We start from the raw sequence: 24,015 nt of genomic DNA on the forward strand, positions 1-24,015 counted from the left end.
ACTTCCCTGACCCTCAACACTGGGGATCCACAAGGGTGCGTGCTCAGCACCCTCCTGTTCTCCCTGTTCACCCACGACTGCATGGCCATGCACGCTTTCAACTCAATCATCAAGTTTGTAGATGACACAACAGTAGTGGGCTTGATTACCAACAACAACAAGACGGCCTACAGGGAGGAGGTGAGGGCACTCGGAGTGGGGTGTCAGGAAAACGACCTCTAACTCAACAAAATAAAGGAGATGATTGTGGACTTCAGGAAACAGCAGAGGGAGCACCCCCCCTATCCACATTAAAGGGACAGTAGTGGAGAAGGTGGAAAGTTTTAAGTACCTCAGCACCTAATTTAATTTTTTTTAAATTTTACCTTTATTTAACCAGGCAAGTCAGTTAAGAACATATTCTTATTTTCAATGACGGCCTGGGAACAGTGGGTTAACTGCCTGTTCAGGGGCAGAACGACCTTGTCAGCTCGGGGGGTTTGAACTCGCAACCTTCCATTTTACTAGTCCAACGCTCTAACCACTAGGCTACGCTGCCGCCCCTAATCAACCTCAGGAGGCTGAAGAAATTTGGCCTGTCATTGCACACAAAGTGAGTCCATGCAACTTATTATGTGACAGTCAAATGACCAAATCACCCTCGTGGCATCATGGGTGGAATCTTATTAATATTTTCCCTAATTTCCATATGAATTAAATATACTTATTTTTGAAGCACAGAAAATCCAGTGTTTCTATGTCAAACACTTTTGATATATTTCAGTCTTCTGTGATGTACTGTATATAAAGTGCAATATTGGGATGCAAACTCAAAATTGAATACATTGCAACTCTATATCTGACATGGTACAGGTGTCTTCTTTTATTAAGCCCATTACCATGTGTGTGAGGTATATAGTTTTGTTTCAAAGTAGATTTTTTTAAGACTACCAAGAAACATTCTGTGTCCCTGATTTAACCCACTGCAGTAAAAGGTTAAGCACATTTGTACTCCTGAACTTATTTAGGCTTGCTATAACAAAGGGGTTGAAAACTTTATTGACTCAAGACATTTCAGCTTTTCATTTTTTATTCATTTGTAAACATTTCTAAAAACATAATTCCACTTTGACATTATGGGGTGTTGTGTGTAGGCTAGTGACACAAAATCTCAATTTATTCCGTTTTAGAATAAAGCTGTAACATAACAAATTTGAAAAAGTGAAGGGGTGTGAATACTTTCCAAATGCACTGTCCTGGGAGTTTGTCTGGGTGTGTCTCTCTCTCTCTCTCTTATGGTCTACACTGAGAGAGGGGGAGGAATAAACATGAGACAAGCTGGTGTGTGTGTGTGTGTGTGTGTAACACCAAAGCGCTATGTCTTGGCAGAGAGGAAGGCATCAAAAGGCTGTATATTACATTTCATGAGGGTAGTGGGTTCAATTACCTCCCTACAGACCTGGCCAACTAACTCCTGTGTTGGACTGTCTGGGTTTAAGGGTATTAGCGAGAACTGGAGTAACGCACGCAGTAATGACCAAGCACTTGATCTGTCGGCAGTCAGTCGCAATCCATACTGTAATGCTGCTTTACCAAGCGAACGGGAGCCACGTTCCATCCCTCCCTCGGATCCCATTCTATTTTGTACATACATTTTCTGAACATGAAATATAATTGCCAGATTAGTCTTTCAGTTTTCTTAAGCCTCCTCTTTATCCCTCTTCTTTGCGCCCCAAAGGGGGACAACAAAGTCTCCACAGGTTCATTCACAAGGCAGCCGAACAGCATCCCAGTGTGAGCCTCGTGGTCGGTTGGCATGGGCACACTAATATGGATCTCAACAGAGCCATAGAAATGAATGCAAAATAAGTATAAGAACGGGTAGCTATTTCCTCTCCCCAGCTTTCACTTCAATACCAGAGTGCCACTGAGGGGCAACTGGAGGGGGGGGTGAAGCTAAGCAGTGAGTCAGCCTAGCCCACTCCAGTCATGCAGTAGGCAAACATGGAGGGGGGGGGGGATTGTGCAACAGGCAAGGCTTCAACCCTAGCACTTCCCTGTTACGCAATGATTCAACAGAAAACGCTGCTTTACAGACATGTTTAGTTCTCATCATTCATGCTTCATTATTGCAGGATAATGGCAAGTTTTTGCAATGGTGTACTAAACTGCTGAGTCATGAACCACCTCCAGTTGGGGAAATTGTGAACAAAGAGGCTGCTGTCTAAACCAGCACACAGACTAATGGCAACCATCTTCAAAAAAAAAAAAAAGATTTAAAAAAAAAGATTTAAAAAAACATGTATATGTTGACCGAGGTACTTAAAACTTTCCACCTTCTCCACTACTGTGAAATTTCAGCAAATCAATGTACTTTTGATACTTAATTATGTGTACAACCAAATACTTTTAGACATCTATCAAGTAGTATTTTACTGGGTGACTTTCACTTTGACTTGAGTTATTTTCCATTAAAGTATCTTTACTTTTACTCAAGTATGACAACTGGGTACTTTTACCCAACTGGCTAGACACCAGTGTTGCGTTGTAGCATGCAGGAGAACCAGTGACAAGAGAGGCAGCATGTTAAAGAGCAAGCAGTAAAATACTTTCCAAGCTGAACATCTGTGACGTTCCGACCCAGAGCACAGACACACGTGTTTAGCACATGCATAGGTCTGTGTGTGTATCTGTGTGTGTGTCTGTGTGTGCATCTGTGTGTGAGGGTGTGAGTGTGTGCGTGTGCAGACAAACCAGGTGTGACATACTCTGGGTCTTACCGATTCAGTGCAAAGGCATAGTGGAACTTGACATGGGGATTGGCCACAGGGTCGAATGTAGGAAGCTTCTCCAAGGTCTCCACCAGCTTCACTATAGATTCATAATCCTACATTACATACAAACATAGAAAAACAGATTGTTGGACTCAGCCATATTGGTTGCTATCGTTAACGTCAAACCTAAAATGTCTATGTTCGTGTTCCCTTACAAAGTCACTTCACTGCACTTGGGAAGGACACTGTTGGCTTATTCAAGTAGTTTAAAAAATTCAAATGTCCTCTCTTCCACTATTTCTTGTCCAGTATATATTTATCCAAAACGTGTTCAATAATTCACTTTCTCCTTGTAGCTCTGGTCGTTTGTATCATTTAGTAATGTGGCTGGTGGCTGCTAAGGCTGGCGGGATGGGAGCCTGTAGGGTGAATGGCATCGCAGTGCAAAGAGAACGGACTGGAGTGCAGCAGCCTTACGATTAGCCACAGAAAGATGACAAAAGGCTTAGCCGGCAGCATTCCACAGGCAGGTAGTCCTTCTGAAATGCCTAGTAGCCAAGGGAGGCCCGAACACATTTATGCTGACTGCTGAGGCATTGCAGTCTGCCCAAAGTGACTGTGCCAACAGCATTCGACAAGCGTAAAAGAGGGTAACATGTACCTGGATGTCCCTGTAGGACAGAAGCAGGTTGATGACAATGTCAGCTGAAAGGCACTCTACGTTGTCCAATCGCTGTTGAATACGGCTGAGTTCTGAGGCCAGCTCCGACCCCGTGAACAACTCCCGCGCTTTCCGGAGCTCGTTGAGAATGGTTTCTCTGAAGTATTGGCTACAAAGGGGAAACAGAGAGACTCATAAATATGTTATTTCACACTAGAAATCAACATGAAATAAACATTGTCTGCAAAGAACCCATTGCTATGTCTTGGTATGATTTTCTGGGGAAATAGGTTTTTGGGAAAAGAGCCCCTTCAATGTCTTCTTCACTGTACTGTTGAAGCAGCACATTTCAGGAGACAAAACATTCATCCAAAGAGCAAATTCTCTCAGCTCTCTAAAGCATGACTCATTATTCCTGGAAGAGAGGCAGTGATGCTGAACATTGGCAGAGAGAAAACCCTAAAAGATTAGGACATAACTAAGATAAAGCTAACATTGAAACTGAGATTGCTATGCAAGCCAATATGTTGCAAAGCTATTTAAAAAATATATAAAACGAGTGAGTTGGACAATACAATGTCTTCTGAGGAATACTCAAGCAGTGCAATAACCGACTAAAAGGGCTATCGCGCTTCACCAGCTAGCCACCCATATTGCATAATCAACCACAGAAAATGACACAAGACAACACAAAAACCAGTACACGCTAGGTCAATGTAATTACACCTCTGCTGGCAATAACAGCTCTGTAATAATCACCTTGTCATGCGTGTTCACAACTCATTCCCAACTACAGTACCACACCTATCTCCCTAGTGAGATGACACCTGTTTCACTACAGCTTGGTGGGAGAAGAAACAAGTGACTTCGACAAATCAAGTCAGGCTGAATGTGGACCTCTTGCCTGGTCTTAGGCCCAGTGTCTAACCGACAAACTCCCAAGCCACTATCTACCCCAAACCTATACTATTCGCCAGGTGTTGGACCTATGGGCTCGCTGGCCCAGCACCTAACCCGAAACACTTCTCTGCTACTCACCAGGAGTTGGCTTGTGGCACCTTGAGCAGCTGGACGAAGCGGTCCAGCAGGGGCATGCAGATGGGCCCCAGCAGCATCTCGAAGCTGGGCTGCATCAACTCCGTCAGGCCCTTCATCAGGCTGCTCTCGCAGCAGTACACCTTGTTGTGGGGCGTCACCATGTATGGGATGAAGCTGTAGTTGGCTGAGCATGTCTGGGGGGAAAAAGCAGAAAAAGCATTATGGGTTGTGGTGCATGTAGAGTTGGTTTGATGTGTAAGTGTCAGACATGGGTCAAATAGCTAAATATCACAAATACTTGGATTAGTTTGCTCGGTAAAGTCTACCCCAATATGAAGACTGGAGAAATTGAGAACAGCAACAGAGCATCCACATTACATGTCCTATTGACTGCATGCGCAGGTCCAGAATTATTGGCAACCTTGATAAAAGATGAGCAAAAAAATACCACATAGTAAATAATACAACTAGTGAGCTATATTATAAACAAAAAAAGAGGAAATTATATTATTTCATACTAATACAATAACTCCGATAAATTAACAAGGCACATTTATTTTCCTCCCATTGAGAGGATAACGGCACTGAGTAAATTCGTAAAATGTTTTATGAAATTGGAGAACACATTTGGAGAGATCTTAGACCGCTACTCCATAAAGAATCTTTCCAATCCAATTACCAATGGCATTTAGCAAACTCCAGGCGTTTACATTGGTAGGATGACATGAAAATCGAGCTCTTTGGCCCGTACACCCGTAGTGTGTTTGGCATCGAAAGAAGAATTCAGAAGCATAAAAGAACCCCATACCGATTGTAAAATATATGGCTGTGGATCATTGATGTTATGGGGCTATTTGGCTTCCACTGGTCCTGGGGCCCTTGTTAAGGTCAATGGCATCATCATCTTTACCCAGTACCAGGACATTTTAGCCAAAAACCTGCTTGCCTCTGCCAGGAGGCTGAAAGTTGGCTGCAAGTGGATCTTCCAGCAAGACAATAACCCCAAGCACACATCAACATCCACAAAGAAATTGTTTATTTGACACAAAATCTACATTTTGACTTAACTTGTGGTTTGAATTGAAGAGGGCAGTCCATAAGTACAGATGAAGGATATCAAGGATCTGGAAAGATTATGTATGAAGGAATGATCTAAGTTCCCTCCCAATGCGTTCTCCATCTCATAAAACATTTGAGAAAATGTCTCAGTGCCGTTATCCTCGCAAGTGGAGGTATTGAAAGGTATTGAAAACAGGGGTGCCAATAATTGTTTTATTTTTGAGAAAATACATTTTTACTTGTTTATCAAAATCGCTTTCTCTGAGAAATTGTATTGGTATTAAAACATGTAAGCATACAATATAGCTCAGTACTTTTGCTAATATTTATCAAGGGTGCCAATAATTCTGGACCTGACTGTACAATGGGAGGACAGTGGTATGGGCCTTTTTTGTGTGCTAGTAATTTACCACTCTGATCTGCAGGGACAATGGTGATGTTGTACCCATGGAGAATTGGACATAATGAGTCTGTCTGAAGAGCCGGTGGCCTGGGGGACAGATCCACATCAGTAATTACAGTGACATTAGGATCTGACTGACTGAACTGCTCACACTGCCCTCAGGGCAGAGCTGCCCTTAAAACTCCCATTCATGTTGCTCATGGAAATCCAATTCAAACCAGGTCTGTCTTACTACTCTTGTCCAGCTGTATTTGCATGTGGTGTAGAGAGTACCAATAAATCTATCATTGATGTCTGTCATTGTAGTCTGTTATTCGCTATACTCAACACTCAGCACTAGAAAAGCTTACATTGATGGATCCTGACCAAATTATACTAGAAGTTTAAAAAAACAAAAACAAAAAAGGGATTTTGCTGATCCGCATCAGTTGTGCTGCCCAGATGCATCCTGAGTCTGCACAGTCAGTGGATATTTGAATCTCTCGGTATCACTTTGGTCTTCAAGTACACACCCGGGATGCTTTGCTACTCAGGCTTGTAACAAAAGGAAGTGAACAGAGGGTTAAGTTCTGCCTGGAGATATTGGAAAGATCCACAGTAAAACGGCTTCCTCTTCTTCATATGTTTTTCTTATGACATCACTAGTCATGCCATAACTTTCCAAAATAATCTGTGGCGGTTTGTCACGGCAAGGTGCATCCACAGATTACGACATCCTTCCTGTACTATACTGAGCCACACATTCAGTGTGAGTCATGGCCCGGCGGGTCACATGATGACAACACATCATAATAAATGTTTTAGTCGCCAGGGGCCGTCCTTCGCTCTGGCAACCCCAGCAGCACCTGTCTTTGAGTCTCATTAGATTCTTGTTTGTGACTGTATTAGGTAATAGTAGGTGGCACGCAGGTCTACAAAACAACAATCTTAAGGAGCAGAGAGGGACTGAAAACTGGTGGTGTGTCCCAAAATGGCACCCTATTTTCTACATAGTGCACTACATATGGGCTCTGGACAAAAAGTAGTGCACTATATATGGAATACATACCGTGCCATTTGGGACTTAGCCGGGGTGTTAGCACGTTATGGTAATTAAGGAGTTAAATATCAGTCAGGCAGTACAGGATTAACCTATTCATAAAGGGGGAGGGGTAGACGGGGATAAGTAGTGTGTGTGAGTAATGACTTAACATTAATCGTTAGCCCTAATACCTGTATGACCGCCCGGCTGGCTGCAGCCATAAAACAATCCAGGAATTTGTTCTGATTAGTGGTGTACCATGTGATATAAGCCCTTGGTCAGAGTGCCACTAATGTGTCATATCCTTCTGGGGCGTGGTGTGTTTGTTCTCTCAGAGCAGAGAGAAGGGGCGTGGTGTGTAGATACAACTAGAGAAAGACAGTCAGTCACGGATGGCGGCAGTGGACTCTCACTGTAATGCAGGCTCTGTCGCAACACACCGATCAGCCATCAACCTGCTTCCTGGAGCACCAAGCCACCTTATTCCACTCCGTAAAGTCAATTACACCAGCTAAGCTTGAGGATGGCAACCCTGTCGCTCCCATTAGCCCTATAGGCAGTACCAGCCCAGCTGGCGGCTCATAGCTGCTGAGGAGGCCCCCTGTCCATGCCCTTTCCTCAACCTCACAGATTTTTCCCCCCTCATGCCACAGTGCATCAATGTCACCATATCGTATTATTCTGTATAAGAAAGCCAGCCAGCCAGACACACAGACAAACAGACAGTGTGGTGCCTCCTTGTCTGACCTGGCTATCACTAGGCAGAAGGAGTGGCAGACACTGTTACAGATGGCAGGAAGGCAGGAAATCGGAAATGAGAGTCAACTCATTCTCTCGTTTTCTCTCTGCTTTCCAAAGCACCCCAGTCACCCTGGTGATAAGGCTTGCCTGTCAACCAAGTACAGCTATTCTGGAAAGCTCTCAGAGTAAGGGGAAATGCTTTAGTTTACTGTACACACAGCAGAATGCACAAAGCCAAACTAGAGGGATAGTGAACTGGGTAATGAAAAGTGTTTGATGGTAGCAGCGATGGCTGCGTTGCTGAATGTTGGCATGAGTAAAAATCAGTTTATTGCATTTACCTTCACACAGGAAATGGGAAAGAAGGAAGAGATAAGAGAGGTGTGCCATTAACAACTTTGAAATAGAGACACAGTGTTTAGTTTGTGCACTTACAGTGTTCTTCTGGCAAACGATCTCCTGCAAGAGAAAAAGAGAAACGTCAATACTGCACTGTGGATAGATAATCACAAAACATTACATTGGTCACAGTTCACTAGAGCGACCCTTAAGTCAAGCTATAAATGGACTCCTGCACTTGCAAACAAAACCAGTGGAAACGCGGATACATCAGCACTAACATTTCATTTTGCGGTGCCGTATTGTGCAGGCTAAGGGCCAGCAAACAACCATGGAGATATTAAACATGGCAAAGGGGCACTTTAAAAAGAGGTTGATCCTTAGCACTTGTACACAATGGAGTCTCTTTATTCTAAACCATCTATAACGGTTAACACAGCAGCCATTGTTACTCTTAACCCTCAATAAGGGAGCTGGTACTGTTTGAAGACTGCAGGCTGATAGTGATATGTTAACACCACCACAGAAAGGCATTTTTGTTTTTTACTGCAGGGTGTAGTTAAGATGGAGGATATAGTTTATCAAGATTACAGGCATAATATCTATGTTCGGGTACACTTTGTAAAATATGACTTATTCTTTGAGGAATAAGATTGCAATGCTTTAAAAAAAAATGTCAACGACAGTGGCAGAGCAGAGCAGGTCACAGGAGTGTGTGGGGTATCTTGGTTTCTGCATATATACGCACGTGAAACCATCCTCTCCCCTCCCCCTCATTCCCTCACTTGCATACCTTTGTTGTTGTTGGTGGCGGTCATTGATAGGGGATTCCCGTGTGACTGCAAGGCCCTCTCACTTTTCAAACCAATTTAGGCTAATGTTAACTCGACTGTGCATTCATCGCCTGACAGACTCAGGGCCAAAAGGTTAAAGGTCCATTGCAGCCATTTAAAAAAAAAAGATCCATATCAAATCATCTCTGGGTAACTACTATGCACCTTACTGTGATTGTTTTCAATTCAAATGGTCAAAAGTAACAAATGGCTTCTTAGCAAAGAGCTTAGCAAGACTTTTGCTATGACTGTGTGCGAGGTGTCTGAGTGGGGAGGGGAAAAACGGAAAACTAGCTGTTATTGGCAGAGAGGTTTTAGCTAAATTAACAGCTCTTACACTTAAAGGGCATTATCATAATTTTCACAGTTTCACAGTATTATTCCAACCTTGTGTGGAAATGTATCCACTGAACAAAAATTATAAACGCAACATCCAACAATTTCAAAAGATTTCACTGAGTTACAGTTCATATTAGGAAATCAGTCAATTGAAATCAATTCATTAGGCCCTAATCTATGGATTTCACATGACTGGGAATACAGTTGGTCACAGATACCTTTACCTTTATATATATTATCATGCTGAAACATGCGTTGATGGCTCCAGATGAACGGCACGTCAATAGGCCTCAGGATCTCAATGTACTGCCAAATTCTCTAAAACGATGTTGGAGACGGCTTACGCTAGAGAAATTAACATTAAATTCTCTCGCAACTTCTCTGGTGGACGTTTCTGCAGTCAGCATGCCAATTGCACACTCCCTCAACACATGAGAAATCTGAGGCATTGTGTTGTGTGACAACTGCACATTTTGGAGTGTTTTCTTCAGTGTCGCCAGCACAAAGTGCACTTGTGTAATGCTGTTTAGTCAGCATCTTAATATGCCACACCTGTCAAATGGATGGATTATCTTGGCAAAGGAGAAATACTCACCAACAGGGATGTAAATCAATTTGTGCACAACATTTGAGAGAAATATTATTTATGTGCATATGGAAAATTTCTGGGATCTTTTATGTCAGCTCAAGAAACATGGGACTAACACTTTACATGTTGCCATTATATTTTTGTTCAGTATAAATATAACACAGGAAAATCACATTTTTTACTAGACTGGGCCTTTAAATGCCAGGATATGAGTCAGTCTGTCATAAACACATTTCAATGTCGACAACATTCTCTTTTACAAGACTAAAGGGTGAAACAGAGGTAAAGAGGTGCAATGTTAAACCAAATTCTGTGTGTTGATTTTTTTTCTTCAGTCAAAGGCTATTTTTACATAGCCCTAATATCTTATGAAACACACCATATCCTGCCTAGGTGTTAATGCATCTCCCACCAACAAATCAATGATGTGTTTACCTGTCACAACAACACAACAGCAATGACAGCTATTACATGTTCCCCGCACACTCATATTCTAAATATAGACTGTGACCTTGTGCACTTAAAGGCTTAAAAAGTACACAGAGAATAAAAAAGAAAATTAATGCAAAATGTGCAGTTTACCTGTAGGGACTGTAGTGAGTCGGAGTTGGTGTCACAGTACAGGATGATATTGTTGGCCATGCTGAAGCTCTCCCTCACACCTAGGTGGTAGAACAGGGAGGGCTGGCGGAAAGCGTCCGTCATCTCCACTACAGCTATGTCTGGGAGGGACAGAGTAGGTCTGTTAATAGTCTTAAAGGCCCAATGTAGTCGGTTTTTTTCATCTCCATATCAAATCATTTCTGGGTAACAATTAAGTACCTTACTGTGATTGTTTTCAATTAAATGGTCAAACAAAAATGGCTTCTTAGCAAAGAGCAATTTCTCAAGCAAGAATTTTGCTAGGACTGTCTAGAATGTGGTCTGAGTGGGGAGGGGAAAACTGAAAACTAGATGTTATTGGCAGAGAGGCTTGGAACTCTTTCTTATTGGTGTATTAACTAATTTTCCACCTGGTGATGTCACCAGGCAGGCCAAAATAATCCATCCCACCAAAGCAGGCTGAAATTTCAGGCGGTCTTTCCAAACAGCTCTTACACTAAAAAGGCATTATCATAATTTTCACAATTTCATAGTATAATTCCAACCTCATATTTTGGAAATATATATAAAAACAGAGGAAAATCACATTTGACTGCACTGGGCCTTTAACACTGAACAACTGCCTGTAGTATAACATATTTTAAGCCTACAACATCTTGTACTAGTTTCGTCACATTTACCACAGTTTGTTTAGGTTTCGTATGAAATCAGATTGATGGGAAAATAATGGCCTGTACAGTTGTTTTGGACTGAAGTAGAATATTTAATTTGCCCAAATGTTTTTTTTTTAGGCCAGACTGTGAAACATCACTAAATCTTCCAAAATAAAAGGCCAAAATAACATTGTCTGGTAGGAGGCCTGGGGTGGGGTTCTTCCAGAAGCCCCTCTGGTAGCTCCCACTGACTGATAACTGCACAAACAAAACTGCGCAAGAACTGTGATGCAGTGTTTTGTAATGACAGAGCTCTCCAGAGTGATAACATTTAACAGACCCACCGCACCTTTTCATGTGCTTCCAAGTTTCCCCTTCCATGTCAACATACACATGACATATAGCTTAGTATAGAGCTTTCCATCCCTTCCAATGGAGCTCCCTTTCACTGTAATACCTGGGTTCCAGTCCACTACAAACCCAATGCTATTCTCACTCATTGAGAACCAAACATCCACACAGACAGCCAACACCACAGGGATAATCAAAGCAAACAAGCAATCTATTTTAATGTACATTCTAGTGTGTGTGTGCTGCTGTGTTGTTATGCAAAAACAAGATCCCAGTGGAGACAACCTGGCTTGTTTTAGCAAAATGTTCATTTTCATAGGGCCAGTCCCCCCAGGCAAGAGCGCAGTTCCTCCCACTCAGCAAGGACATGTAAATGCCACCAGGAAGTTGTTTCTTCTTACTGGGTCTTAAAGGCTCTGTTCAGGTCACACATGTTCATTACAACCCGAGAAGAAGTGTTGTACAGTGGGGAGAACAAGTATTTGATACACTACCGATTTTGCAGGTTTTCCTACTTACAAAGCATGTAGAGGTCTGTAATTTTTTATCATAGGTACACTTCAACTGTGAGAGACGGAAAATCACATTGTATGATTTTTAAGTAATTAATTTGCATTTTATTGCATGACATAAGTATTTGATCACCTACCAACCAGTAAGAATTCTGGCTCTCACAGACCTGTTAGTTTTTCTTTAAGAAGCACTCCTGTTCTCCACTCATTACCTGTATTAACTGCACCTGTTTGAACTCGTTACCTGTATAAAGGACACCTGTCCACACACTCAATCAAACAGACTCCAACCGCTCCACAATGGCCAAGACCAGAGAGCTGTGTAAGGACATCAGGGTTCAATTGTAGACCTGCACAAGGCTGGGATGGGCTACAGGACAATAGGCAAGCAGCTTGGTGAGAAGGCAATAACTGTTGGCGCAATTATTAGAAAATGAAGAAGTTCAAGATGACGGTCAATCACCCTCGGTCTGGGGCTCCATGCAAGCTCTCACCTCGTGGGGCATCAATGATCATGAGGAAGGTGAGGGATCAGCCTAGAACTACACGGCAGGACCTGGTCAATGACCTGAAGAGATCTGGGACCACAGTCTCAAAGAAAACCATTAGTAACACACTACCCGTCATGGATTAAAATCCTGCAGCGCACGCAAGGTCCCCCTGCTCAAGCCAGCCCCGTCTGGCCCCGTCATGTCCAGGCCCATCTGAAGTTTGCCAATGAGCATCTGGATGATCCAGAGGAGGAATGGGAGAAGGTCATGTGGTCTGATGAGACAAAATAGAGCTTTTTGGTCTAAACTCCACTCGCTGTGTTTGGAGGAAGAAGAAGGATGAGTACAACCCCAAGAACACCATCCCAACCGTGAAGCATGGAGGTGGAAACATCATTCTTTGGGGATGCTTTTCTGCAAAGGGGACAGGACGACTGCACCGTATTGAGGGGAGGATGGATGGGGCCATGTATCGCAAGATCTTGGCCAACAACCTCCTTCCCTCAGTAAGAGCATTGAAGATGGGTCGTGGCTGGGTCTTCCAGCATGACAACAACCCGAAACACACAGCCAGGGCAACTAAGGAGTGGCTGGTGTAAAGCACTGCATTGCAGTGCTAGCGGTGCCACTACATATCCGGGTTTCGATCCCGGGCTGTGTCGCAGCAGGCCGCGACCGGGAGACCCATGAGGCGGCCTACAATTTGCCCAGCATCGTCCGGGTTAGGGGAGGGTTTGGCCGGCCGGGATATCCCTGTCCCATCGTGTTCTAGCGACTCCTGTCGCGGGCCGGGCGCATGCACACTCACACGGTCGCCAGTTGTACGGTGTTTCCTCCAACACATTAGTGTGGCTGGCTTCCGGGTTAAGCGAGCACTGTGTCAAGAAGCAGTGCGGCTTGGCAGGGTCGTGTTTCAGAGGATGCATGGCTCTCGACCTTTGCCTCTCCCGAGTCCGTCCGGGAGTTGCAGCGATAGGACAAGTGTCATGTTTTGTCATTGGTTATCATGTCTTGTCTCTGTGCTTCCTTTCTATTCGTTTCCCTCTGCTGGTCTTATTAGGTTCTTTCCCTCTTTCTCTCCCTCTCTCGCTCTCTCTCCCTATCGTTCCGTTCCTGCTCCCAGCTGTTCCTCATTCTCCTAACTACCTCATTTACTCTTTTCACACCTGTCCCCTATTTTGCCCTCTGATTAGAGCCACTATTTCTCCCTCTGTTTTCCGCTTCTGTCCTTGTCGGATCCTTGTATGATGTTCGCTGTTCTGTGTCCTTGTCTCGCCCTGTCGTGTTTTACCTTCTTCAGATGCTGCGTGTGAGCAGGTGTCTTAGTCTGCTACGGTCGGTGCCTTCCCGAAGCAACCTGCAGTCTATGGTCGAGTCTCCAGTCAGTCCTCGCTACTGACGAGTGGATTTCAGTTTTCCTGTTTTGTTTTCTCCTTGATATATCCAGGATTATCACTTTTGTCAAATACTGGAATAAAGACTCTGTTTTCGTTAAGTCGCTTTTGGGTCCTCATTCACCAGCATAACAGAAGAAACCGACCAAGAATGGACCCAGCGACTACGGATTCTCGCAACACTGCCGTCGAGATCCAGGGAGCAATGCTCGGCAGACACGAGCAGGAATTGTCTGCTGCTCGTCATGCCGTTGAGACCCTGTCCGCTCAGGTTTCCGACCTCTCAGGACAATTTTAGAGTCTTCGTCTCGTGCCACCAGCTACTTCCTGGTCTTCCGAGTCTCCGGAACCTAGGGTTAATAACCCACCATGTTACTCTGGGCAGCCCACTGAGTGCCGCTCCTTTCTCACCCAGTGTGATATTGTGTTCTCTCTCCAACCCAACACATACTCAAGAGAGAGAGCTCGGATTGCTTACGTCATTTCACTCCTTACTGGTCGGGCTTGAGAGTGGGGCACAGCTATCTGGGAGGCAAGGGCTGAGTGTTCTAACAATTATCTGAACTTTAAAGAGGAGATGATACGGGTTTTTGATCGTTCAGTTTTTGGTAGGGAGGCTTCTAGGGCCCTGGCTTCCCTATGTCAAGGTGATCGATCCATAACGGATTACTCTATAGAGTTTCGCACTCTTGCTGCCTCTAGTGACTGGAACGAGCCGGCGTTGCTCGCTCGTTTTCTGGAGGGACTCCACGCTGAGGTTAAGGATGAGATTCTCTCCCGGGAGGTTCCTTCCAGCGTGGACTCTTTGATTGCACTCGCCATCCGCATAGAACGATGGGTAGATCTTCGTCACCGAGCTCGTGGAAGAGAGCTCGCGTTAACGGTGTTCCCCCTCTCCGCATCGCAACCATCTCCTCCCTCCGGCTCAGAGACTGAGCCCATGCAGCTGGGAGGTATTCGCATCTCGACTAAGGAGAGGGAACGGAGGATCACCAACCGCCTTTGCCTCTATTGCGGTTCTGCTGGACATTTTGTCATTTCATGTCCAGTAAAAGCCAGAGCTCATCAGTAAGCGGAGGGCTACTGGTGAGCGCTACTACTCAGGTCTCTCTTCCGGTTTTCATCCCCAGTCTAACGGTCAAGCAGAAAGGGCCAATCAGACGATTGGTCGCATATTACGCAGCCTTTCTTTTAGAAACCCTGCGTCTTGGGCAGAACATCTCCCCTGGGCAGAATACGCTCACAACTCGCTTCCTTCGTCTGCTACCGGGCTATCTCCGTTTCAGAGTAGTCTGGGGTACCAGCCTCCTCTGTTCTCGTCCCAGCTCGCCGAGTCCAGCGTTCCCTCCGCTCAGGCGTTTGTCCAACGTTGTGAGCGCACCTGGAGGAGGGTGAGGTCTGCACTTTGCCGTTACAGGGCGCAGACTGTGAGAGCCGCCAATAAACGTAGGATTAAGAGTCCTAGGTATTGTCGCGGCCAGAGAGTGTGGCTTTCCACTCGTAACCTTCCCCTTACGACAGCTTCTCGCAAGTTGACTCCGCGGTTCATTGGTCCGTTCCGTGTCTCCCAGGTCATCAATCCTGTCGCTGTGCGACTGCTTCTTCCGCGACATCTTCGTCTTCCATGTCTCCTGTGTCAAGCCCTTTCTTCGCGCCCCCGTTCGTCTTCCCTCCCCCCCCGTCCTTGTCGAGGGCGCACCTATTTACAAGTTACGAAAGATCATGGACATGCGTTCTCGGGGACGTGGTCACCAGTACTTAGTGGATTGGGAGGGTTACGGTCCTGAGGAGAGGAGTTGGGTTCCATCTCGGGACGTGCTGGACCGTTCGTTGATTGATGATTTCCTCCGTTGCCGCCAGGGTTCCTCCTCGAGTGCGCCAGGAGGCGCTCGGTGAGTGGAGGGGTACTGTCATGTTTTGTCATTGGTTATCATGTCTTGTCTCTGTGCTTCCCTTCTATTCGTTTCCCTCTGCTGGTCTTATTAGGTTCTTTCCCTCTTTCTCTCCCTCTCTCGCTCTCTCTCCCTATCGTTCCGTTCCTGCTCCCAGCTGTTCCTCATTCTCCTAACTACCTCATTTACTCTTTTCACACCTGTCCCCTATTTTGCCCTCTGATTAGAGCCACTATTTCTCCCTCTGTTTTCCGCTTCTGTCCTTGTCAGATCCTTGTATGATGTTCGCTGTTCTGTGTCCTTGTCTCGCCCTGTCGTGTTTTACCTTCTTCAGATGCTGCGTGTGAGCAGGTGTCTTAGTCTGCTACGGTCGGTGCCTTCCCGAAGCAACCTGCAGTCTATGGTCGAGTCTCCAGTCAGTCCTCGCTACTGATGAGTGGATTTCAGTTTTCCTGTTTTGTTTTCTCCTTGATATATCCAGGATTATCACTTTTGTCAAATACTGGAATAAAGACTCTGTTTTCGTTAAGTCGCTTTTGGGTCCTCATTCACCAGCATAACAACAAGACTGTAACTACCAATTAGATATCACGAAAATGGGGTAAAAAAAAAAAATATATATATATAAACAATGATATGTGCCTTCACAGAGGTTGACCTTTCAGGTGAGCACTTAAATCCCCTTAATTAGCCATCACTGAGACAACAGTTCCCTCTAAACTGCGTGCGTGCATGCGCGGGCACGCAGTGGTCCAGAGACTGCCACGCAGCTCCCCCAGGACTGCAGCACAGGCACAGAAGAAAAATCAGAGCCCACGGAGAGAAGCACAAGATTTTCCCTGTTAACACTATCAAGGTTTCCCTTTACTGTGGCAATTGTGATCAAATCAATGCAATATTAGGCACTTTCAGTGCAACATACCAAAACAAAACAAACTATGCAAGACATTTTGTTGTAGGCAGAAAGCATCTGAGTAGGATTCTACTGTGCACGACTCAGCCTGCACTCTACACAGACCGACTCAGCCTGTACTCTACACAGACCGTGCGGCATAGCCAATCAGAGCTGCAGTAGGCCTAAATGCAAATAGACCATTGCCAAATATGGATCTGTGCCATTTACTTGAATTGGAGTGCTGTGATCATGAGTAGAGGAGCTTGTTTTGAGATGAAAGCAAGAGCTGCATGTAGTCGCATGTGCATATTTTGTTCATATCCTTTGCTAGTTAGTGAGTTACGAGCCCAGTTATAGATCATTTGAAGTCAGCAATAGGGGAGTGATTGCTTCCTACAAGAGCACAAAATGTGTGCATTTCCTGATATCTTTCAAAAGCTAGTCAGGTAAAGAGCTTTTTCTTTTGTCTTAAAGGGGCAATGTTAAAGGCAGAGGGTAGCTTAATTGGTCTGATTCTCTGCAATAATGTTAAGTGGACAAGTGGATAAACAGGCTAATGTCAAGCCCTGCATGTTTTTTTTTTCAAGTCTCATTGAATGTAGGCCTACATTGAACACCACACATTATCTGCTACTGTAGGCTGAATGATATAACAGCTATTTCCATGTTAAAATGTTATGGGATGCACTTTCTCCATTGTTGTTGACGGTAGGCCACTCTGGTAGGCCTACATTAAGATCAAGTAGCCACAGTAGCCAACTTGGCCACTGTTAAAACTGCAACTTAAAGTCGGTACAGCCTCAGTGTTCACAGTAAACGTAAAATTAAAGGGACCATTGCTTGAGACTGAGTCCCTGTTACAGACATACGTAATAGGAAATAAAATGATAATTGTTATGCTGAAGACAATACAGATCATGCAAAAGATCAGAGACTGCTGATGTACAGTGAGTATGAATACTGGATGAGGTCAAATGCCAGCATCTCCTCATTCCAGATAGTACAGGCTTGCTGTTGAATAATATATTACGGGACTCATTTATCTGCTAGCAGAGGGGCCCCCATCAATATTACATTTGAGAGATGTGTTAATGTGAAAAGACCAGAGAACTGCTGTCACGTCCTGACCATAGTTCCTTTGTTAGGTCTCTATTTTGGTTTGGTCAGGGCGTGAGTTGGGGTGGGCATTCTATGTTTTGTGTTCTATGTTTTCTATTTCTATGTGTTTGGCCTAGTATGGTTCCCAATCGGAGGCAGCTGGCAATCGTTGTCTCTGATTGAGAACCATACTTAGGCAGCCTGTTTTCCCACTATGGGTTGTGGGTAGTTATTTTCTGTTTAGTGTGTGTTGCACCTGACGGAGCTGTTTCAGTTGTGCCTTTTGTTACTTTGTCATCTAGTGTTCAGTTATATTTAATAAAATGCCGAACACGTACAACGCTGCACCTTGGTCCTCACCTTCTTCCACCAGCGACGGCCGTTACAACTGCAAATGTTTGATACCAGTAGTGGAGGCATCCATCTGTGTAGAAGTTAGAACGTCACAGACACTTCTATGAGGAAACGGGTGGGGTACATACCGCGCTATCCTTGGAAGCCTCTGCCTTGTATAGGATTAGTTATGAGCCAGGGGAAAATATTAGCTTACATAGGGCAGGGCTTATATGAATGATGCTTTAGGTGGAAAATGTAGACATTTGGAAAATGTGGTAGACGCAGAGAATGAGAGTCTTGTGCTAGAGAGTAAGAGGAGACATGAGTGGCCTCTTTGACTTAAGAGCTCCTCAGCTCTCAGCTGACAACACTGAGGTGTCTGGCGAGGCATGATGCAGTACTGTACACTTGACTGCATTATGCACATTTGTACTGGCACTTTGTTTCAAAAGTACGGTTTAAAGAGTGCTGGGATATGAGAGACTTGATAGAAAATAATGATTTTGAGTTTAGGGAATAGATGCAGCATCAATGGGTTATAAGTGTTAGTGGTGATACACTAGCCAATTATCAACAGCCAACTCTCGAAACATGAATAGCTGGTGATAAACAACTCTGCACACAAAAGTGATGTAGGCCATGTACGCAAGTCCTTGTGTTTCTGTTGTATTTGAATCCTCAAAACAAGGTTGGAAGTAGAACACCTGAGTCTCTCAACTGTGACACACGAGTGGTCATAATCTGCCACCCCCTTTGTTGGCACTGCCCATTTCACAGTGCCAACAAAGGGGGTGGCACATCTCCCCCACTGCTGATCTTTTCCAAAGAACAGAACAGTGAACAACAAAACAGAAGGAGGAAATGGGTCTCTGGGAATAGCGGAGGAACATTGTGTGAGTTCTTGGTGCCTTTGCGTTTTACTGAGTACTATTCTCTGACGTCTATCCATTTACTGACAGAAAGAAAAGAAAAAAAAGTTTCATTTCCCTTCTCAGAACAACGCACAGACACAACAATGGGTGAGGACAGACTGCAGCTCTTATTCATACTCTGTGTCTTCAACTGTTCCTTGAACTTGACAGCCACCGCTGCAGTCGTGACTCCCGGTTATACGGCGTTGAATATATCTAAGACCGATGCTCTTTTCACGAAGCACTTTACTGATACTTATTCTGACGAACAACACTAAATCATTCAGAGAACCCCCCCCCCAGAAAACCCTCCAATAAATCACAACAAACATTGCTGCTGCTTTGTCAATTACGTAGACCCATTTTAAACTCCTTGCCTGTTGTTCGTAAACACACAGAGAGAGTGGTCAGTCACCGCTGGCTTGACTAGGCTGTGCCTATACAACTCTCCTTTGGACCAAAATGAGGTGGTGAAAAACCTAAACAAGATAGAAGTAGGCTAATATACGTTCTGATTGCTTTCGAATCCAGTTTATACCTCCTACTGATGGAATCGCTATTTTACCTCTGTAGGAGTGTTACTGGTCAATCAGAAAAAGGACAGAGGGATTCGATTCCCTCTTTTACTCCATGCCAAAGAGTGTGCCCACCTAGCAGGTATCTGGGAGACAAAGAATCATGTACTATAAATCCGCGGACTTATGCAAACACTTGCATGAATACTTAAGTCTTGAATTCTCAGGAAATGCTCACGTTCACAAAGCTTTCATTAAAAATAAAAAATATATAAAAAACAGGCCAGACAATGTGTATAATTTCCTCTTCAAAGCCTCAGAAAAACACACAGTTGAAGTCGGAAGTTTACATTCACCTTAGCCAAATACATTTAAACAGTTCCTGACATTTAATCCTAGTAAAAATGCCCTGTTTTGGGTCTCCCGGGTGGCGCAGTGGTTAAGGGCGCTGTACTGCAGCGCCAGCTGTGCCATCAGAGTCCCTGGGTTCGTGCCCAGACTCTGTCGTGACCGGCCGCGACCGGGAGGTACGTGGGGCGACGCACAATTGGCCTAGCGTCGCCCAGTTTAGGGAGGGCTTGGTCGGTAGGGGTGTCCTTGTCTCATCGTGCACCAGCGACTCCTGTGGTGGGCTGGGCGCAGTGTGCGAAAGGTGACATACACATAACAGAAAATAACTACCCACAAAACCCATGTGGGCAAGAGCTACCTAAGTATGGTTCTCAATCAGAGACAACGACAGACAGCTGTCCCTGATTGAGAACCATACCTGGCCAAAAACAAAGAAATAGAAAAAAGAACATAGAACGTCCACCCCTAGTCACACCTTGGCCTAACCAAAATAGAGAATAAAAAGCCTCTCTACGGCCAGGGCGTGACAATAGTAGAGAGAATGATTTATTTCAGCTTTTATTTCTTTCATCACATTCCCAGTGGGTCAGAAATGTACATACACTTTATTAGTTTTGGTAGCATTGCCTTTAAAATTGTTGCGGGTAGCCATCCACAAGATTCCCACAATAAGTTGCGTGAATTTTGGCTCATTCCTCCTGACAGAGCTGGTGTAACTGAGTTGGCTTCGTAGGCCTCCTTGCTCGCACTCACTTTTTCAGTTCTGCCCACAAATTTTCTATAGGATTGAGGTCAGGGTTTTGTGATGGCCACTCCAATACCTTGACTTTGTTGTCCTTAAGCCATTTTGCCACAACTTTGGAAGTAAACTTGGGGTCAATGTCCATTTGGAAGACCCATTTGGGACCAAGCTTGAACTTCCTGACTGATGTCTTGAGATGTTGCTTCAATATATCCACATAAATTTCCTACCTCATGATGCCATCTATTTTGTGAAGTGCACCAGTCCCTCCTGCAGCAAAGCACCCTCACAACATAATGCTGCCAACCCCATGCTTCACGGTTGGGATGGTTTTCTTCAGCTTGCAAGCCTCCCCTTTTTCCTCCAAACATAACAATGGTAATTATGGTCAAACAGTTCTATTTTTGTTTCATCAGAACAGAGGACATTTCTACAAAAGTACGATATTTGTCCCCACGTGCAGTTGCAAACCGTGGTCTGACTTTTTAATGGCGGTTTTGGAGCAGTGGCTTCTTTCTTGCTGAGCGGCCTTTCAGGTTATGTCGATATAGGATTTGTTTTTCTGTGGATATAGATACTTTTGTACCTGTTTCCTCCAGCATCTTCACAAGGTCCTTTCCTGTTGTTGTGGGATTGATTTGCACTTTTCACACCAAAGTACGTTCATCTCAAGGAGACAGAACACATCTCCTTCCCGAGCAGTATGATGGCTGCATGGTCCCATGGTGTTTATACTTGCGTACTATTGATTGTACAAATGAACGTGGTACCTTCAGGCATTTGGAAATTGCTCCCAAGGATGACTCAGCCTTGTGGAGGTCTACAATTTTTTTCCTGAGGTCTTGGCTGATTCCTTTTGATTTTAGCCTATCAGGAGCTTCTAAAGCCATGACATCATTTTCTGGAATTTTCCAAACTGTTTAAAGGCACAGTCAACTTAGTGTATGTAAACTTCTGACCCACTGGAATTGTGATACAGCGAATTATAAGTCAAATAATCTGTCTGTAAACAATTGTTGGAAAAATGACTTGTGTCATCCACAAAGTATATGTCCTAACCGACTTGCCAAAACGAAAAACGGGTTTCAATGACTCCAACCTAAGTGTATGTAAACTTCCGACATTAACTTCATTTACTCTCAGCGACCAGTTTATTAGGTACACCACTCCGTTCACGAAAATGTTTATCTCCTACAGACAGTGAGTCACGTGGCTGTGGCTTGCTACATAAAGCAGGCGGACAGGCATTGAGGTATTCAGTTACTGTTTGATTGAACGTTAGAATGGGCAAAACGAGTGACCTAAGTGACTTTGAGCGTGGTATGATCGACGGTGCCAGGGGTGCCGGTTCCTGTATCTCAGAAACGTCCGCCTTCCTGGGCTTTTTCACGCACAACGGTCTTTAGGATTTATCGAGAATGGTGCGACAAACAGAAAACATCCAGTCAGCAGCAATCCTGTGGGCGAAAACAGCTCGTTGATGAGAGAGGTCAAAGGAGAATGGCAAGAATCATGCAAGCGAACAGGCGGGCCACAAACAAACGGCACACTACAACAGTGTTGTGCAGAATGGCATCTCGGAACGCACAACTCGTCGGTCCTTGTCGACCACACTGGTTTCTACTCCTATCAGCTAAAAACAAGAAGAAGCGGCTTTTAGTGGACAACGTGATCACCAACACTCGACAATTGAGGAGTGGAAAAACATTGCCTGGTCCAACGAATCCCGGTTCCGGTTGCGCCATGCTGGTGGCAGAGTCAGGATTTGGCATCAGCAGCATGAGTCCAAGGCCCCATCGTTCCTGGTGTCAATGGTACATGCTGGTGGCGGTAGTTTAATGATGTGGGGAATGTTTTCCTGGCACACGTTAGCTCTGTTGATACCAATTGAGCAATGTTTCTAGTCCCCAAAGAATTCAGGCTGTTCTAGAGGCAAAGGGGGGTCTGACCTGTTACTAAATGGGTGTACCTAATAAACTGCATGTCTTTATGTATGCAAATGTTGACATGCAAGAAAAACTGTAAGAGTCACGTTACATTCCCATATTTAATTTATATTTTGAAGATGTCAAGTGTATCCCCCCCAAAATCCTGTAGCTGTACTTCAAGCATATCTTTTGACCACCCACAGTGAATAAATGCCAGCGAGACATACACAAGATGAGAACACTTGAGAATGTTATTGTTAATGATTGTAGTAAGAAAATTCTCAGGCCTTTGTTGAGAATCTCAGCAGTTTGCGTCGCGCCATTGTGGATGGTCGATTGAAAGACTGAAGCTTAAATCATTCATTTCTCAGCACATTCTGCTCAGTGATAATCCATCTATCCATTATCAAACTATGACGGTGTTGAGTGAGAGAAATGTGAACGTCCGCTGCCAAAATTCCAAAAACAGCAGAGTTCTTGGAGACCTTTATCTGCAGAGTGTGTTCCGTTCACATTCCATTATGTTTCCCTGCAGTCAAATGGACGGGGAATTGAAGAGGGAACTACCAGTGCATCATGATGTCCTACAATCAGTCAAGAAAAATCTATGGGACGAATAATCAATTCACACAAGCATCCAGTGTTGCTAGCTGCTTCCAAGGAAGAAATTTAAGCACTCAGACGTGTATTGTCATTTTCAGATCAGGTTTGTTGGCCCATGAAACCAAAGCAGTTAAAAGAGGCTTAAGTGCCCAAATTAGGTTCAGTGTTGTTATGCAAAAACAATGGAAGGAATAAGACACTGTGTTGGTGTTTAAATTGAGCATGTCGTGCCTGATTCTATAAATAAACCCAGCCATAAGAAAGAATGCAGGGTACTTTTACAATGGTTAATAAGCTGGTGGGAAGCCTTGCCCAAAAAGAAGAAATACTACGTTATTTTTTAAAAATGAGCGCAATATGCAGGAAAGAGATAAACCCCAGCTCTGACTGGAAAGGAGAGCAACTTGTCAGTAGCACCAGGGCCTTCGGTAGAAGGAATCCTCGGCATCTGGTAGTTTAGTTTCTGTTCACACTAGCATATTTCAGAGAGTGAGTAGTGAGTGCCATGGCCCAAGGGGAAAGTGTAAGAACAGAATGTGAATTGATCCCATCCAAACTCACAAAAACAAGGAGCTGCCTGGTCCCTACAGTGCAAGTTGCCAAGATTGGCCTTATACTTCCTGATTGGCCTCTTGTTAAAGAAACAAACTAAACATAACTTGTTTTTAACAAGGGCACTGTCTCAACGTAATTCCATTTAACATGAAGGATACTAATATACAAAGCGATCACCTGGCAATAAAGAAATACAGCACCAAGATACCTTTGTGAGGTCACGCAATAGTCTCACCATGCCAACATCAACAGGTCATAACTACTCCCTTGCCCTACTGCCAAATGCTGCTGGCAAATGTGACACCACATACCCAAACTGCAGATAAAACCTGACAGAGTGCTTTGGTCAACCAACACTCTACACCACTCTATTTTTCTGAGGAACACATGGATTTTTTCTCTTCCTTTC

At 44.3% G+C, this 24,015-nt stretch overlaps 1 protein-coding gene across 1 annotated transcript in view; it reads right to left on the minus strand.

Annotated features, from left to right (window-relative positions):
- LOC123995028 (mitogen-activated protein kinase kinase kinase 5-like) overlaps positions 1-24,015 on the minus strand; it is a 70,482-nt gene that overhangs the window by 40,445 nt on the left and 6,022 nt on the right. The window contains exons 2-6 of the mRNA XM_046298255.1: positions 10,359-10,498; positions 8,112-8,135; positions 4,453-4,646; positions 3,415-3,583; positions 2,760-2,866 (exon numbers count right to left, since the gene is read on the minus strand). Coding sequence (XP_046154211.1) covers positions 2,760-2,866; positions 3,415-3,583; positions 4,453-4,646; positions 8,112-8,135; positions 10,359-10,498 — 634 coding nt within the window. The remainder of the gene's footprint in view (positions 1-2,759; positions 2,867-3,414; positions 3,584-4,452; positions 4,647-8,111; positions 8,136-10,358; positions 10,499-24,015) is intronic.

Source organism: Oncorhynchus gorbuscha, linkage group LG14, assembly GCF_021184085.1.
Source record: "Oncorhynchus gorbuscha isolate QuinsamMale2020 ecotype Even-year linkage group LG14, OgorEven_v1.0, whole genome shotgun sequence".
NCBI lineage: Eukaryota > Metazoa > Chordata > Actinopteri > Salmoniformes > Salmonidae > Oncorhynchus > Oncorhynchus gorbuscha.